This window comes from Plectropomus leopardus, chromosome 2, assembly GCF_008729295.1.
Source record: "Plectropomus leopardus isolate mb chromosome 2, YSFRI_Pleo_2.0, whole genome shotgun sequence".
Lineage (NCBI taxonomy): Eukaryota > Metazoa > Chordata > Actinopteri > Perciformes > Serranidae > Plectropomus > Plectropomus leopardus.
Genome location: NC_056464.1, coordinates 5,632,831 through 5,651,064, shown reverse-complemented (window position 1 = coordinate 5,651,064; position 18,234 = coordinate 5,632,831). Strand labels below are relative to the sequence as shown.

The 18,234-nt window shown below is 40.2% G+C and overlaps 1 protein-coding gene across 3 annotated transcripts in view; it reads left to right on the top strand.

Moving 5' to 3' along the window:
* itpr1b (inositol 1,4,5-trisphosphate receptor, type 1b) overlaps positions 1-18,234 on the top strand; it is a 123,792-nt gene that overhangs the window by 57,108 nt on the left and 48,450 nt on the right. For 2 of the 3 annotated variants that reach the window (XM_042499025.1, XM_042499016.1), the window contains exons 40-42: positions 5,843-5,972; positions 9,481-9,665; positions 17,834-18,017. In XM_042499025.1, coding sequence (XP_042354959.1) covers positions 5,843-5,972; positions 9,481-9,665; positions 17,834-18,017 — 499 coding nt within the window. Of the gene's footprint in view, positions 1-3,130; positions 3,167-4,081; positions 4,130-5,842; positions 5,973-9,480; positions 9,666-17,833; positions 18,018-18,234 lie in introns of all 3 variants that reach the window. The other variant, XM_042499007.1, reaches the window with a different exon arrangement.

The following is an 18,234-nucleotide window of genomic DNA, read 5'->3' as shown; positions in this document are numbered from 1 at the left end:
GAAAGTCATGAAAAAGTTTTGAAATTTTGTCCATACCAATGTGTTGGTACTCTGTATTGTAGTGATTGAGGATGCTTTTGGGGTTACATAAGGGACTGTCTCTGTTCTTGTTTGGCAGTGGCCTTTGTGTATGTATGTGTGTGTGTGTGCGTGTGTGTGTGTGTGTGTGTGTGTGTGTGTGTGTGTGTGTTTCTGTAAGTCTCCATCCATCTGTGTTTACATCCTCATTATACCGAACCAATTACTGTTTGTTTTGTTAGAGATTTCTAGATTATTGTTTTACCTCGTGCATTTTTCAGACCACATCCCTGCTGCTCCTTTGACAAATATTTCACTTTCACTTCCCCAGCCTTGCTTTTCTTCCCCTGTACTGTCCTCTCAAACATTTCCAAGCGTAATTCATCCAGCTGCCACACCCATCCCTCACTCTGCCAAACTGCCCTCAGATAGACTCTGCTTGTCCTGGTTTATCCTCCTGCCTGCCGCTGCGGGTGAAATCAGGAGACTTTCGGCTGTTATTCTTTTTCTCGTTCAACAGGGGGAGCTGCAGAGGTGCCTCAACAACAAGCAGCACTGTCCCAGTTTCCTTAACTCAATGCTGCACGATTCTTGGGCACCAGCCAGCTCTCAGGAAGCAGTTACATAAGAGCCAACAATTTTCTTTCCCTTTTTTTTTTCTTACTCAGTTTTCCTGGAATTTTAAACTCTTCACTGATGTGTGACCTTCAGTGGTAATTGGCAATAAAAGTGCAGCAGAGATGTCTATCAGGAGACAGTAGCAGTGGTGCACCTCCACCCCGGCAGGGGAGGGGGTGGCATGGGAAAGTCTGGGGTTCACTTTGGGCTGTGAGTGTACCCTTCAGCCAACATAACACCTGTTAATTGTTTGCAGTCTGCCTCTACTGCAGTCCCATTTTATACTGTCAGCAGAGTGCTTTACAAAACCAGCTTCTGGCCTTTTTCCTGAACACTTGTTTTCTTTGTTTTGGACTGCCAGTTTTCTTTATGGCTTCCCAGTGAGGTGAGGTGAGGTGAGGTGAGGTGAGGCAAAGCAATGCTCATGGTGTCTGACTGATTTGTGGTATGGCGAGGCTTTCAGTTATGTTTTTGTAAACAGCGATGGTTTGACCACTGGCAGCCTCTCAAAAAGTGCAACATCCCAGAGAGAATAAACAGATTTTTCTGGTCACTGAGAATATATGACCTTAACTGCCTCGGTTTCCTCAAATGCCCTGAATTTCATTGTGTTTGTCTGTGGAGGTTTTATCACACATTCTGTGGAGTGTAACAAGTGGAACTGATGCTGACAATTATGGGGTCAAGCTGTCCATCTGATGCACCTGTTTACACACCAAAATAAAAAATCCAGGCAAGCAGCGAATGAGGTCAGATTACACGTACGATAGCTGTCATGTTCCAGCAGTGCTTAGATTTTGAATTCGGTGATGTTAGTGCTGCTGTTAAATAGAGCTTCAGTTGTAATGCATCACCGTTTTTCTGTGGAAATCAAAGTGTTGACATATAAGGGGGCTTGTTATAGGGAAATTCCTGTCCAGTTGCACAATGAATCAGCATAAACCAATATGACTGGATCACAAAGGAAGATATAGTGTATGCCCATGTTAGGTTGCATGTTTGTGGTGTATATTCTCACATAGGCTGCCCTCTGTGCTTTTAGGTGTGTGTGACACAGTTTACAGACAAGATAAAACATGAAAAGATAAAACAATTAAAGTGCCCCAGTGCTAAATCAAAATGTTAAATATGTCATAAATACCAAATACTTATGCTCAAGGCTATTATTATTTAATTAATTAATTTATTATTATTATTGTTTAATTTATTATTAATATGTTTTTATTTTATTATCATTGAATGTTTAACTGACCTTTTTTTTGTTTTTATTTGGTTTCGACCCTCTTTTTTTAAATGAATTGTTGAACCTATTGGTTTCATTAGTTTGGAAAATGCACTGAAAATTAGATGCTTTTATTAAAGCAGTCAGTTACTTACCAGCTATTAAATGAATCACCAACTAATTTAATAAATGATAAATCAGTCTGAGTATTTTTTTTTTTTTTTAGAATAAAACCTCTGATTCCAGCCTCTTAAATGTTTTGATTTTCTGTTTTTTCATACTAAGACTTAATATCTTTGAGTAGCATTTACGGAAACAATGATTGGCATTTTTCACCATTTTCAGAAATGTTATGGACCACATAAATAATCAGTTAATCAAGAAAATAACCAACAGAATAATCGACAAGGAAAATAATCATCAGTTACGGCCTTGGTTTTAATAACCCATTTCAGCTCTTTGCATAAAAACCAACATTTACTGTTCAAAGATTAGATGCACTTCTTAATCAGATTTTCCAGAAATCTGGAAATGAGGTCATAATGTTTTATTTTTACCACCGACGTATCACTTTTTTTTTTGTTAAGACAAACTTTCCGACATGTCACAGTCAGATATCTCAGCAGTTAAACTGAACAGATCAAAAATCAGCTGAGTCACATATATTTGTCATGTGCCCTGTACAGCATCCAAAAAGCGCACTGAAATGTTTGTACATCTTGGCAAAAATATGAGTGTATATATTTTTGACTTTATCTGCGTAGACCTGTTCTGTCATGTAGAGTAACAGCAGCAACGCTTTGCAACAGGAGGTTCACAGTGAACCACAGGATACTAAACACAGCGCTGTAGCCAAACTTTTGAAGTGTGATGAAGGTCAAAACGCTGCTCTCTTGCTGCACTAGGTTAATGCTGCTTATCATCCACGCTGTACCCATCACACTGGCTTCATGAAAACACATAACACGAGACACTGAGCTAAAATAATTCCCCTCATACTGTAAACAATCCATTATCACCAAGGTCTTGAAGAGCAACATGTTTTTGTCCGCTTTCTCTCTGCCTCCGGCTCTATCAGTCACGCACATTTATGATGCATGTGACTGGCAATCTTAATGAGCAGCAGGAAGCCAAATAGATGCATTAGTAAATAGCAGCTTTTAGGGGTGACAAGTTTGCTTGATTTTAGGGAGAGTGCTACTCTTTGGAGGCAACATAACTAATTCAACATCTTCAAACTCTGACTAACATCATCCTTTTATTTCCAATCAGCTGGCACCTCCGCCCGAGCCTGAAGTCCCTGCAGAGGTGTGTTTAAGACCCCTATTTGCCCACTAATATGGGTCACCGCTGATCAAAGATCAACTCCATTCCATTACACTTGTGTTCTCTCTTTATCTACATAGATAAGAGTCACATCCCATTCTTATCTTATATCTTAGCCCCCCCCCCTTGGGCATATCGCTCCCTCTTTGTAACTTGAATTATGCCACATATACATGCACCGCCTCCTACTTGTCCACTCATCCATTCTTCCCTTTTTTCCTAGTAGGGTGCCCCCTTCATCTTACCCTCCTCCTCTTCTTGAGCCAAGTCCAGTTTCCTGACCTTTTCTTGGTGGGGTGGGTGGAGGGTTGGGGAGTTTAAGCCATGGGTGAGGTGTTTTTCCATGCCAGATTGTTGCTTACAGTGTGTGTCAGTAGCTCACAGCTCCATTATGTAACCTAGACAAAGCTTCTCTCCTTTTTTTTTTTCCTTCACTCTCATAGTTTGTGTTTCTCCCCCTCTGGCAGCTTGTCATTCTCTTATGTAAATAATTTGGGCTCTTTTGCCTCTGTGACTGTAGAGTAATTAGGAAGGCACCACAGGCCAAAGACAACATTGTTTGATTTGCACACCTGACTGTCAAGAGTGGGCATAAATAAGCTCTAAAATGAACTTCTGAATAACTAACTCTATGTATGATGTTTTAGACTGATTGTCAGTCCGTCCTTGCACGAAGCGTTGCATGATTTTTACTCGACCTCACACCTTTCCAGACACAACCACTTCCCTCTTAACTGCTTGATCTAATTTCCTGCATGCTTGTAAAGTAACTCATTTGCACAGTATTAACTCCCTTTTTTGTTTTCTAATTACTTTCCCATTTTTTTCTAACTTTTTTATTATTTTTATTATTTTTTCTTATGTTATTGCTTCCTGCTTACTCACCTCACCTTTAAGGAGCTTGATCCAAACCAGCCACAGAAGCAACTGGAGGATCAAAGGCGGGTAGGTACAGAGTTTAGTTTGCTTGGGTCTGGTCCAGTGCTCCAGCATGAGGACTGTTGTGATGCCCTCACAGTTATGCTGCTTCCACAGCATGGCGCTCTCTCACTCCCCTGCCAGTTACATGATATGTAACATGTGTGGCACATTGGTGTTCCTCTTTTCTTTGATGGCTTGTGACATGTTTGGTCCAAAAGGACTGTTTCGGTGACTGTGCTGCACTGATTTACATCAAACCAATATAGGCAAGCAGTGAATGTCGCCTTTGAACATCACTAACTGAGTTCAGAGGGCAAAGGTCAAATATTTCTTCAAAGGGGTATATCTTATTAGGATTAGTCTTCAAGGCTATGGCACTCTCACCGTCTTGTGTAATTAAATTTGTAGGCATCCGTGCTGTTTGGCATTATGTTACATACGTACCTTCATCTTATGCTTTTGGACCGATATCTCAAGCACTACTTGTGCAAATTTACTCAAATATGGCACAAAGGTTCACTTGGATTTAAAGATGAACTAATTACATTTTGGTGATCAAAAGGTCAAGATCACTGTGGCCTGTGTTCTTCCCGTTCTCATGAGCGCAATATCTCAGGAATACCTTGAGGGAAATTCTATATAATTTGGCACAAATGCTTGGATTCAAGAATGAATCAATTACATTTTGGTGGTCGAAGGTCAAGATCACTGTGACCCCGCATCTGTCCCATTCTTGTTAACGGGATGTCTCAGGAACATTTTGTGGGAAATCCTCTTTAAATTTGGCACAAACGGCTGATTGGACTCAAGAATGAAGTGATTACAATTTGGTGGTTAAAGGTTAAGATAACTGTGACCTTACACCTGTCCCTTTCTCTGTAACATGATGTTTCAGGAATGCTTTGTTGGAAATCCTCTTTAAATTTGGTACAAACGTCCAGTTGGATTCAAGGATAAACTAATTACATTTTGGTTGTCAAAGATCAGTGTTAACTCACAAAACCCGTCTTTGGCCAGACCTCAAGAATTCATACAGTTATTATGACAAGATTTCACACAAATGTCTAATAGGTTAAAATGATGACATTTTACATCAAAAAGGTCAAAAGTCAACTTTACTGTGACCTAAGATGTTTTGCAAAGATGCTTTTCTGGCCCATATTCAACATCATGACTTGAGTACAGAAGAGCAGACATTTGGCCAGATACTGAATTAGTGACACTAATTTTTGGTGTCCACCTGTACCTTGTGGTAGATGTGCCGAATACACATCCACATTTTACAATTTGTAGCTCTTTGCAGCAACCTCCATATATGAAGCATTGTCAACTACCATGTGAATCTCAACAGACATGGATTTAAACTGGACTTGACTGGTTGTGGAGGTACACAACTGCAATGCGGTAATTCGAGGTTGTATTTGTTTTATTTTATGTCTACTGATACATATATCTGTACATGCGCAATTATTTCAAAGTCTTTTTTTATTTAAATGCCTTGAGTTTCTCTAAAGGAAATATCACAAGTTCTTCCAAAGAGGTATCTGTATAACCTTTTCACAGCCTAATGATGTTGGCTTTCTAATGTGGGACTTCAGACTATTGGTGTAAGTCTATTCTTCTGGTCTCATATTGCTACCATAGCACGTTAACCCTGACTTTGGGGTTCCAGCTCCTTTCCTGTGATGTGGTTACTTTAGTTGGACTTCATCTCCTAACATCTGTTCTCACTGACAGGGCGAAGCTCTGAGGCAAATCTTGGTCAATCGATACTATGGGAACGTCAAACCTGGCCCGAGGAGAGATAGCCTCACAGCCTTTAGCAACGGTCCACTCTCTTCTGGATCGCAGGGGAAATCACCTACAGGTGTGTGTCAAACAATACAGTATCTGTGCATCTGTATGATTATGCTCATGAAGATTAGATAAGATGATTTTGAAAATGATTTACTTTGTGAAACTGGGTCAGTGCAGCAACAAGAACAACACAAAAGGACAACAAAGTGAATCAAACATTAGAATAGTTTGGTTCATGGCAGGCAGGAACAGATTAGTTCAGTTATGAACAAAGAAAAACATAAAATCTTTGAGCTTTACGTACACGTTCTTCTTTTTTCCCCTGTAATTCTCTTTTTATTGGTATATGTGAATGTACAAAAAAACCCCAACCAAATTAACATGAATATCTTTTAATTGTAAAATGGGAATATCAATGAATGAAAAGTTAAAGAAAGAAAAATGAAATAAAAAGATAAAGAAATAAATGAAAAAAACAAGAAAGAACAAATAAAAAGGGGGGGGAAAAGAAAAAAGGGTGTGGGGGGGGGGTAGGTAAATTAATAAAAAAAAACAAATGAAATAAGGGTAAAAAATAAGAAGCAAACAAAAAAAACTAGGTTCTGTAGACAAGGATATTGGATCAAAACAGATACATGTAGGCAGTGGGTGGCTACTTATTACACTGCAGTGTGTCTCTGATACTTGTTCACACAAAGTCATGTTTGATTCCTGAAATATACACTATCATTTTTTTCAGTTTTCACTAAAGGTATCCTTCTCAAATTTAAAGTCATTCTCTCCACTAAATGAATACTGTATATTACATCAAGCCATTTGTCAACATGGGTATTTCTTTTTTCAGCCATTTCTTGGTTAGGGATTTCATACAGGCCACCAGTAATAATCTTCAGAGATATTTATCCTCTTTTTATATACATTCTTTTTGTCAGATTTTCAAAGTCACCTGATTCTCGATCTCAGTCATTGTGGTATTAGGTGCACAAGTACGAGCCTCATTTCTAAACCCAGTTTGCTATAATTTCAGCCCTTTAGCCATTTGCATATCAATACTTGTGTCCCCCAATCACTCATTAGTTCTGTCAATGAAAAATAAGGTTGATAAAAAGTGCAATTTTACCGTCTGTGTCACATCAGCAAATTCTCCAATGGGGCCAAAGCAATTGTTATTACATACAGCAGTGACATTTTTTTTATTATTAAATTTCAAAAGGATGATCATTGATTCATTCATATGGCGCTCATGTTGAGGCTGTCTTTAAAAAGTGCTTCACAGTAAGACGTTAAACCATCAGGGAGATGAATTTAAATAAAAAATATTGCTGAAAATCATATATGTGCCTTTCATTGGAATTTTACAGAGTGCTGTGTTGCCTGAAAAAATAAAAACACAAACAGTGAAAATGGAAAACAGCCCAAAAACAATATTATCCATTTCCATTATCCATATCATCATTTGCGGCTGTCTCAGCTAAAACTGATAAAAGAATGAGTGAGATGAGTGAGGTGTGCACTTTTTTTCCCAGTTTGTGTGTGAGAAAAGGTGCATCTTTTGTTTTTTTTTTTTGCATTTTCATTGTTTATGCATCTGACCCCAAAATATTTAAAGATCAGGAATTATAAGCAAGTCAAATCAGTAATGATGTGGAGTTTAAACCACTATAGCATCTCTTGCAGAAAATGTCACCCATACAAGGCGTTCTCTGCTTTTTAACTTTGTTACTTTTTATTTCAATTTAAAGATATTTAAATTCTAGCAATCATAAGACATTATTTTACATGTGAATAAATTCAGTTATATTTATGCATTTGTTAGTGAAAAACATTGGTCCCCTGAAGTGGCTGTAAAAAAAGTTAAAGAAATGATTTCAATCATTGAGTTTCACAGGAAAGTGTTTATAAATTATCTGAGGTAGTTCCTCTCATGTCGGAAATGTTTGTCTGTTATTTACACAGATTACAAAGAAGTCATAATAACAGATGTCACTGACAATTTCCGTTGGGTAGCAGTAAACACAACATAACTCTCTCGTGGGTCAACATCGCCCACCTGGACCACGCTGTTGATATGCAGTGGGGGCATCGATGCATTGAGTTCACAAGGACACAGATATGTGCAGAAAACAGTCTCATTTGTCCCTCAATCTTTGCTCAATCGAGACTGACATTTACAGATGTAATAGATTGTTCGTAACAACATTTATTCATTCCAGCGAGTCGCTCTGTTTCTCTCATCACAGCTATGACACATCTTTCATCTCTAATACTTCAGAGCCAAAGGGGGAGGAAAGGAGATCTTATTCACAGCCATGGCCTTGTACTCCTTTAAGCCCTTGGACCTCGGCTCTGCTACTGAGCATACTGGCTCACTCCTCGGCATAACGTGGGCCGTGTTGTTGCCAGGCGACCATAGAGCCAAGCTCTGTCTAGAATGGGATGTGTTGTTGATTCAGTGGCTCGCCCAGCCAGAGATGGCTCTGATGGGTGCTGTTATCTCACCACTCTTTCCCCGGCTGGCTGTGGTAGCCAGCAGCAGCAGCAGGAGTTAAAGTACCTCCATGGATTACAGACACATCTGATGTTATTTTTGTGGGATTGCTGGATAGCAAAGACACCTGTGGTTCTTTCTGTGCATGCAAACTCCTTTTATCCAGATGCCTTATTAAAGGGGTACTTCATCCCTAAATAATCATATGTATATCAATTGCTCACCCTGTGTTAAGTTCAGCTCATACAGAAAACATTCTTCTTGCATACGCCTAGAGTGAACAAAGAATCCACAAAAAGTGAAAATTCAGGATGAATGAAGGTAAATTGGGGCCGCGTTTCACAACAGCAAAACTAAAAAACTCTGTTTGCACTCTCATACAAATGGTGCAGTATCGTTCAAGTCTCATTTATCCACTTGTATGCTCGATACTTCCCAAAAACATGCAGTTTTGCGAAAATATTTCTGTGCAAGAGTAGCATGCCTGAGCAAATGCATGTGTGTGAGCTCGTGCACTGCATCGTTAAGGCGACAAGCATCTTAACAAGATGAGGACCAGAAGTTAGCGAAAAAAATATTTTTAAAAAAAAGGTACAATAAAATGAAAATATGCCCCAAAAAAAGGACCTTAAAAAAATGCTGGACAAAAAAAGTATTCTAAAAGTATATTTTATTTTTTTTCTATAAAAGGAATTTAAATACAATATCATAATCATAAATATAGTTTTTGGGACATCTTTCCCTTTTTTTGATAATTTAAAGATAATACTCAGTCTTATTCAAAACTATTTTTTAGGTTATTTTTTCATCACATTCCGCTTATTTCTTGTAGTTTGAGGGACATTAAGTTGGTCATGGCTTTCTTTCCCCCATGTTTTCAAAAGAACTCAACTCCATTTACTCAGGTTTTAAAGGGTTAAACAGGTGTCTGAACAAGAAAACTGATATTGATCCGGTTTTCAAAGTGTTAAATATGAATGCAGTGACATTGATTTCGGTTAAGCTGCATGCAGGCTACAGTATCAAACTGTTAAATTGCAGATGGTGACCCATGTTCTATTTTGAAACATTTTCACGTCTGTGTCCGTAGTTGTCAGTTCTGGGGTCGGAGGGCGAGGGGAGCTGAGTTTGGCGGAGGTCCAGTGCCATCTGGACAAAGAAGGGGCTTCAGATCTGGTCATCGATCTCATCATGAACGCCACCAGCGATCGGATCTTCCAGGAGAGCATACTGCTGGCCATCGCTCTGCTGGAGGGTGGAAACACAGTCATCCAGGTAAAGCGCAGGTCACGGGGTTCAAGAGTACAAAGCACAAACAGCTCAGAGGAGGGCGGATGTGAAGTGTTAATGAAGTCCAGGACTCACATGTCCGACCTGCAATTAAATGGGACAACTGAAAGCATTCCCCATGGAGAGGCATGAGCAGAATCTCAACAAGGGGCTGTTATCTCAGGGGTTCAAAGCTGTGCTGTGAGGAATTTAAGTTATTCCCCTGAAGCTCCTTTGCTGTCAACAGAGACAAATGAAATGACCGAGGAGGAGGAAAGAAAGCCAGCTGTCAGAGTAGCAACCTGGGCACATTTTAAAAGCCAGACTTCACAGTCGTGTCCACAAAGCTTCCAGACGTGTTTGAACTTATTGACATTTGGAGTTGTGAAAAAAGGGAAAGTGAGTTTGAGCCACGTAGAGGCTATATGTATAGAGGAGAAAGGGAAGTGAGAAAGGAAGAGGAACAGTAGTCTGCTGGGAGAGGTCAAAGCTGTGCAGCCAAACACGTCATCGCCTCCCCACAGCCAGCTGGGGGTTGCTATGGCAACACTAACTCTTTGCGAACCTAACAGCAAGCAGGTTGAAAAGGGAGGGAGCTGCTGTGTTTGCAACTGCATTATTTCATCTTTGCAGGGTTACGTGTGTGTGTGTGTTTGGGTGTTTGCGTGTAGAGTTGCATGTCTGCATGCATGGAGTTGAATATGTGCATGCATGTTTTTGTGACCAAGTGTGTGAGGGCGTGCTACTTGTAAGCCGTCTACCAGTGTATTCTGGTTTTGTGGTTTGCGTGTGTGTGCTCCTTTGTATTCTCTTGCATAAACAGGCCTGTTGCATAATAGGCTATTTGCATAGTGTTGTTTTTAGGGGTGGGAATTTTTAGGAATCCTGCGATAAATTTGTTCCTGATTCTGGCAGTCACGTTAAATAAAAAGAAAGAGGTGCAGTCTTTATTAGGCTCTTCCTCGATCAAAAAACAATATAAAAGATACATATCAGTTCAGCTAACTTTTCAAGAAGAAGCATGCTTTCTGATTGAGCAGAAAAATAGAGAGAAACATGCACAAGTTATTAATTCATTTTGAAGCGTGTCATAGTCTTGTGTTTGCATGTTTGCAATAATGAACGGCTTCACTGGTTAAATATTTCTGTACACACAATGTACACAAAGGCCCTCACATGACTGCAGTTACATAAGCTGCTGCCTGCCTCTCTGCCGGGCTGATTGACGGCCAGAGCCCCAGGCCTCCAAACATTCCAACCGGACTCTTAACTGGGTCATGCTCCGCCGGTGGAAAGATGGCAATAAAAGGCACAATCCCTCAGAGGCCTCCTGAGAGATCCAATAGATTTCAGCAGCTCTGTGGTGCTACCTGAGAAAAAGCCGCTCCCTACAGCCGGGCTCATGCTGATCAGATTGTTTATCAACAGCTGAAGGGATGATTCATGATTGTTTTTACCTTAGCTGGTATTAAAGCAATTTTAACTCCTGAAATCAGGAGTGACATCACTTTTCATGTTTTCAGACAGGTTTTACAAGTATTTAAACCTGTGAACCTTGAGCAAATTGGTGTGATTTCTTTCAAAAATATGTGAAAAAGTCAGTGAGCAATTTGCTAAGAAATGTTCCAAAAATGGCAAGAAATTAGTAAATTTAGATTATTTACAAAAAAAAAAAAAAAAAAAAGCTCAGGTAAAATGTCCAGGTGGAAAAAAAGCTTGGGAAAAACAAAATTTATAATTAGCATAATTACATATTTCAAATGAAGTTACAGAATTGTTATATTTTTTTAAAAACTTTTTTGTTTGTTTATTTATTTTTTTATTTGTAACCAATTTCCAGGTAATTTTCTTGTACTTTTTACTAATTTTTGGGTCATTTCTTTTCCTTGCTCATTATCTTCCTCCCATGTTTTTGAAAGAAATCAGACTGGTTTTGCTCGGTTTTCAAAGGGTTAACTAATTTGCAATCAGAACTAAGAATTGCTGATCATTTCCGGATTTTAGGACTCAATACTGGGGCGGAATTTTTCCCTGGCTTGCTGTGACGCCTATAATTGATCTTGAGTAACCACAATTGGACAGTATAAAAATAGCAAAAGTTGCCCAGGCCTTTTTACAGGATCCCTCAGCTCATCTGACGTATGAACTTTTGCTTCATATGTCAGCCTCAGTGTTATGTTACACGGCTATTGCACTATTTAGAGAATTTGTAGAAGTTACAGAGAATCCACCGTTTTCTAACAAGGCAGTTTTCTTACTTTACCTGAGCTGCTAGAAAAGAACCCCAAATTGAACTTGATAAGTGGAGCGGTTGGCTCTAAGAGGAGACACCATCACAAAGAAGCTTCTTGTTTCAGAATTTAGGTGAGGTGTTTTTCTCCTTCTTTGGCATGGTCCAGGGACAAGTGAGCTTTGTTGCAGGATCATGTATGGTCCAGAGAGGATTTTCAACATATTAGCAGATGCACCACGTTTCCTTGTGTTACATAACGATGGCTTGCCTGCCCCCTTTTTAGGACAGACGGCTTCTTGTTGTCTAAATGAAAAGCAGGACAAAAACATACCCACAGATTTTCTCAGAGCAGTCTGTTTATTTGTTTTTGAGGTAATCTAGGGTCGTAGCCCAGCCAAGAAAATTTCTGGGAAAAAGTGAGCATAAGAGAGAAAGATGGAGAGCTGTTGTTAGCCTCAGAAAGTGCTCATCCAGGGCCCAGAACCGTGCTCAGGCTGGACCTGATACGGCAGCCCTGAGGGAGAGGGTAAGTGTGTTAGTGACTACACAAAGAAATGGGTCAGGACACAGTCCCACCAGCCTTTTCCTGGCTTTCCCCCTGCATGATGTGTAAAATTAACACACTGAACAGACCACTCCTTCCTTCCCCAGAGTTGTTTATCTTCTCTCCAAAATATTAAGACACTTTGCGATGACGCCTCACAGTGGAACATTAGATTAAGAATATTAATTGGAGTTGCAGGTTTTAGCCCATGTTTATCCTGTATTAAATCCTAATTTATTTAATTTGTTTGGTTGTCTGGTGGTACCCCTTACAGCAGTGATACTCAACTTACAACCCGCAGATCAAATTTGGCACTCCCCACCCCCAACCATTATCTGATTCACAGTAAAAAAATAAAGAGATTCACACAGGGAATTGTTTTTCTACTTGTAGTATACATAAGGGGCCGGAGTTCACAACAAACCATTATCAAAATAGAGCTTTTTTCATCATCCTTAAAATAATCTGAAATCCTCAAAATGTCCTCAAATTCTAGAAATGTCCTTCAATCTCAAAAATTTGCTAAAAACCCTAAAGATGTCCTTAAATCTTAGAAACATCCAAAAATCCTAGAAATGTGCTAAAAAACCTAGAGATGTCATGAAATTGCAGAAAGTTCCTACAATCTTAGAAATGTCCTAAAATCCTAAAAACACATATGGGGCTGCTGTGACTGGCCCCTGACACTTGTGTGTGAACAAGAAATATTTTTGATGCAGTCTCAACACCTGCTTTAAACTTTAGGCATTTCTTTTTGTTAATAATTATAATATTCTGTATGTTTCACTGACTTTATTTGACTTTGCTTTTGTTTCTGTCAAGCGTCTTTGAGTATTGTGAAAAGCACTCTATAATTATTATATTAATATTTATATTATAATTATTATTATTATTAGATATGATCAAAAAACATAGGAAAATCCCCAGCAAACACTTGTAACTCTCTTAAGTACAAACTTAAAATTTTATTGTAAACAAAAAGAAATATATACTACTATAACTTTCTTGAGGTCATTTTTTTCTGTCTTTATTTTTTTATTTTATTTTTTTACTTTTTCAGCCCTTATTTTTAGGTAATTTCCTAGTAACATTTTACCAATATCTTGGCTAGTTTTGGGCCATTTTTTGTTAAGTTGCTTTTCGCCATTTTCCCATATTTCTGAAAAAAAAAAAAATTAAAGCCAATCTGCTCAGGTTCCAAAGGGTTAACAGGCGACAATGTATCAGCTCATGGCTTCGAAGAAATCCATTGGTACGTGACCTGCTCCTTGTAAAATGGCGCCTGCATATGTCAAATTATTGACCTGCATGACTTTCCATTAATAACCTGAGCCTGCGTAGATCATCACGGACAAGCTAACATGTTCTGCAACACGTACGCTCACGACCTCCAGGTTGTTGATCTGCAGTAAGCAGCAAATACTGCGGCACCAGACGTAAAGCACACTCACTGGATCATAGCATAAAACTAGACTCTGGCATACTCATCTGTGCACCCCATTAGCAAATGCACTCACACACTCACACACACTTCTGGATATACTTAGAGTCTCCAAAAACAGCCCGTGCGGAGTGTGTGTGCGTGTTTGTGCGTGTTATGTAAGAGACAAAGTGTAGATGCTGTGCCCCTCCCAGCCCACCATCCATCTACTCAATGCTGTCTTCATGACTTCAGATCCTTAACTGTCACAGGACCAAACAGGTGCCACTGCTCTTACTCAATAGGCTTGTTGTGGCACGCTGACACCCTCAGCCCCTCGCAGGCGTGATTTAACCCCCCCTTCCCCCCTCCCCCCCACCTCTGCACGGTTCATGTTCACTCTACAGCTACCTCTTGGAAAGCTTTAAAAAGCCTCTGCAAAGTGACTTTCCAGGCAGCAGTGTCATCAACATTCCAGCTCTCTTTTAACTCCAGAGCGGGCAGGGGATTCTCCTTTTAAACTCACTTTATTGAAGTTTAATTATTTCACTCAGCGCGGTGTTTTTCAGCCAGATCACTGCATTTATATTTTTTGTTGCTGGGCATATTTTACACTCTGTCTTGCTTCTTGCCTGTGCAGAATCTTGATAATAAACATTTTACATTCGTTTAACCCTCCTGTCTGGTGGTGTCGTCGTAGCTTCAAAGAGCAGATCTCCGTGGTTACCAGTTGGGCGGTGGCAGCCTGAGAAGCCCTCCAATAAGCACAGAGATGGCTTTGTCGCTCACCAAGGTGTCAAGCTGGAAAGGCGGGAGATGGATAAAAAGGAAGAGGGAGCTGGTGGTGTAAACAGGCCTTACATAACCGGCCCGTGTTGATGCCAGGAGCCAGGGTGGCAGCTGACTGGGAGAGGAGAGAGAAGTAGGAGTAATCAGAAAGGAGGCCCCGCTGTGCCACCATGTTGAATGTGTAGAATAAGAGAGTGAATTATGAGTTGGCCCGAACCTGCTGTGCTGATTGACAGCGGCAGGATCAGCAGAGCTCCCAGGAGGCTTAATGGCTCTGTAGCGGGACACGTAGAGGGCTAAGCTGCTTTAGGGGCAAAAGGCTGAGGCTGATTGGCTCATGAGCTGTTTTCTTCAAGGAATGACTCAGCAGTCAATGGTAAGAGGTGGGGGATAAACTAAAGTTACACATCATTCAAAACTGAAGTTGTTTTTCTGAACCAGTTTCCTTATGTAAGGTAAAAGGAAGCCTTTTAACCCCTTGAAACCTGAGATGCTGGCTTGATTTCTTTAAAAAAAAAAAAAAAGAAAAAGAAAAACATGGAAAGAAGAAGTGACCCAAAAATGTTCACCGTGCAGAAAGAAAGGTAAAGGAAATTACTTGGAAGTTAGTTGAAAAAAGCTAGGCCTGTCAGCATTAATGTCTTAATTGCAATGCAATTAAGGTCCGTATTTAACGCTTTAATTTAATCACGTTAATCTCTGACTGACATCCTCATCATTAAGAGGCTGTACTAGGCTGGGTTTTGAAACTACAGTGATGAGTCTGGTATCATATCAGACTAGAAGAACTAGAACTATGACAATGTCATGCTAGCCTTACAGTAAGGGAGCGAATTACGCTCCAAAGTTGGGTTAAAATGTGGCGATGGAAAAATCGCCTGACCATTTCACAGGGGTCCCTTGACCTCTGACCTCAAGATTTAAATCTATTTTTTTTTTTTTTTTGCAATTTGTTGAACATTTCTGTCCAAGTTGCTCATTGACCCTTTTATGTACATGTTTTATGGAAGAAATTGCACCAAATTGCTCATGGTGCGAAGGTTTAAATACTTGTGAAAGGCTTCTGAAAGCAGCACAAGGAAAGTGATGTCGCTGTAGGTTCCAAAGCGTTAATCCTGTCTTATCACATACACTGAACTTTTTTCAGTACCTTACTTTCAGAAATGAAAACATATTTTTCTACTTGTATTTGCATCAAATGAAAGCAGTCAAACTTCAGGAAGGTTGCATATTTTCTAAACACAAGCAGCCATGCAATAACTCTAAATAAAATACAGACTTTTGTGATTTAACCTTGTGAAACTATGCTGCAGACACATTTTGACTTGCACTAAAAAGTTTGACCCCAGCACCTAGTTTAACCAACCCTGCTGGCGGAGTATGGGGCCACAGTTCTGTTCCTTTAGCCCGCAGCATGTAAGACAAACAAGTCAATATAAAAACAAAAGACAAAATTATTCCCTTCACATCGGTGTAGAAATTGAGTTTTTTCTGGCCACAGTCATGAGGTCTATTTAATATGGTAATCTTGTAAAGCTGCTATCCTGGAGCTGTTGTCTGTGTCTGCTTGCGTAAGTCTTCTGCTGACTCTTAATCAGATCACTATCAGCAAATGAACCCGTCTCGTCAACAACATGATGTTAACAGCTTGAAAAACAAGCGAGGAGAAAGTGTTGCATAAAAGAGATGAGGACAACAAGTCAGGATTTGCTCAATGCATTAAGTGTTCTGCGTCCCTGAGGCCTCGAGTCAGGTGGTTATGCAGAGATTCTCACTAAATAAATTTCATATTTTTTAAAAGATTCTCCATGCAAGTAAAGCACTGTGCACTACGTGTTTGAATGTCTTTCCCCTCTTTCAGAAACTTATCTGAGTTGCGCTAAACCTGGAAAGAGTCTTATGTAACAGGCTTTCAAAACTGCCCCAGAATCTATGTATGTGATAACTCCTGTTTGTATCCACACACACACACATACACACACACATACACACACACACACACACACACACACACACACACACACACACACACACACACCTCTCCTTCAATATTCGGACCCTCCCTCTCCCCTCTCGCACCACATGCTCACTTCGTGCCGTTCTGGCACTGAAAAGTAGGGCAGGGTTTTCCTCTTTCCCTCTCCCTACTGCTCGCCCTCAGTGGGCTGATGTAACAGTGTTAGAGCCGAGGCGCCGTGTGCCCTCACTGTAACCACTCAGCTGATTACAGGTCTTATGTAAGGAGGGATTGTGGAGAGGAAAATGGGACAGAACATACGAGCCGGTTGCAGGAAAAACAACAGCCCCACGCATGCATGGCTCTCAGACAGGATTTGCCCTTTGTGAGCTTCAGCAGAGGCTCACCTTGACTCCACAAACTCATGCTGAGGCAAACTTGTTGAAAAGCTCGTAAAAGCAGAAATTTGTGTCTTTGTAATCACACAAATTCTCTCAGCATGTTTCCACAGCTGCGTACCTGCATGTGCAATGTCGCCATGCCTTTTTTTGTGTGTGTGCACGAGCACACCAAAGTCAGCACATGAACAGGTAGTGTGACCTCAGCAGGGTGTATGGCTTCGTCTTTGTGTTTGCATGTATTTGAGTTTGGCTGCATGTCAATATCCCAAATCTTTGTTTTTGCTGCTTGCCGCCCAGTGTAGTCCTCAGGGTGCCAGATGTGTGTTGCATAGAAGGGGGCAGAGAGCAGATGGCATGAAATCAGGTGAGCACGGCGAGACCTTGCAGCGTGTCTTGCACTGTGAAAGGAGGCTTATGTAACTGTTTCTAAATGAACCTCTGGCTGTCAGCACTGCTGAGAAACTGCAACACAATGTTGAGCAGTGGCAAAGTTACTGAATAAAAAAAATCTCCTCCCACCTGAAAAACGTTGAAGTTCTGTTTCCCTATTCAAGGAGAGTTTTTGAGAAGAAACTGGTGTCACGCTGGTTTTTAAAAATCAACCACCTTGAATCAGCATTTTGGCAAAACATTTGGTTAAACAAAAGAGAGCAGAAAGTGGTGTCGTCACACTCTTTAATTAATTAATTAATTTAACAGTCTTATTTCTTTTTTTATTTATCATTTGTTTAAAAACTGAGTAATAAATCTACCCTTTACCCCCTTCTACCTTTAACACACAAGACAGAAAAAGTGGAATACAAATAACGGGCATTCTTTTTTTTCTCCAGAGGTCATTCTACCATCGTTTAACAGGGGACAACAAGTCTGAAAAATTCTTCAAAGTGTTTTATGAGCGCATGAAGCTGGCCCAGCAGGAGATCAAGGCTACTGTGACGGTCAACACCAGCGACCTGGGCAGCAAGAAGAAGGACGAGGAGCCACCAGACAAAGACACGCCAGCACGCAAGAAAGGTGAGCGTTCAGGTAACCAACTGAGAGGGATCACAGTCTTAAAGGTAACATTTTGACTTGTCATGGTAGGAAAAGCAGAGGTGAAAGTGGTAACATTAACAATGGCTGATTTATAGTAAATGTCCCAGCTGGCTCTTCCAGTCAGACAGCACACACAATATCAGGGTCCTCCCTGAGTAGAATGCAGCCATTATTAATGTTCTTAAATACACCTGTA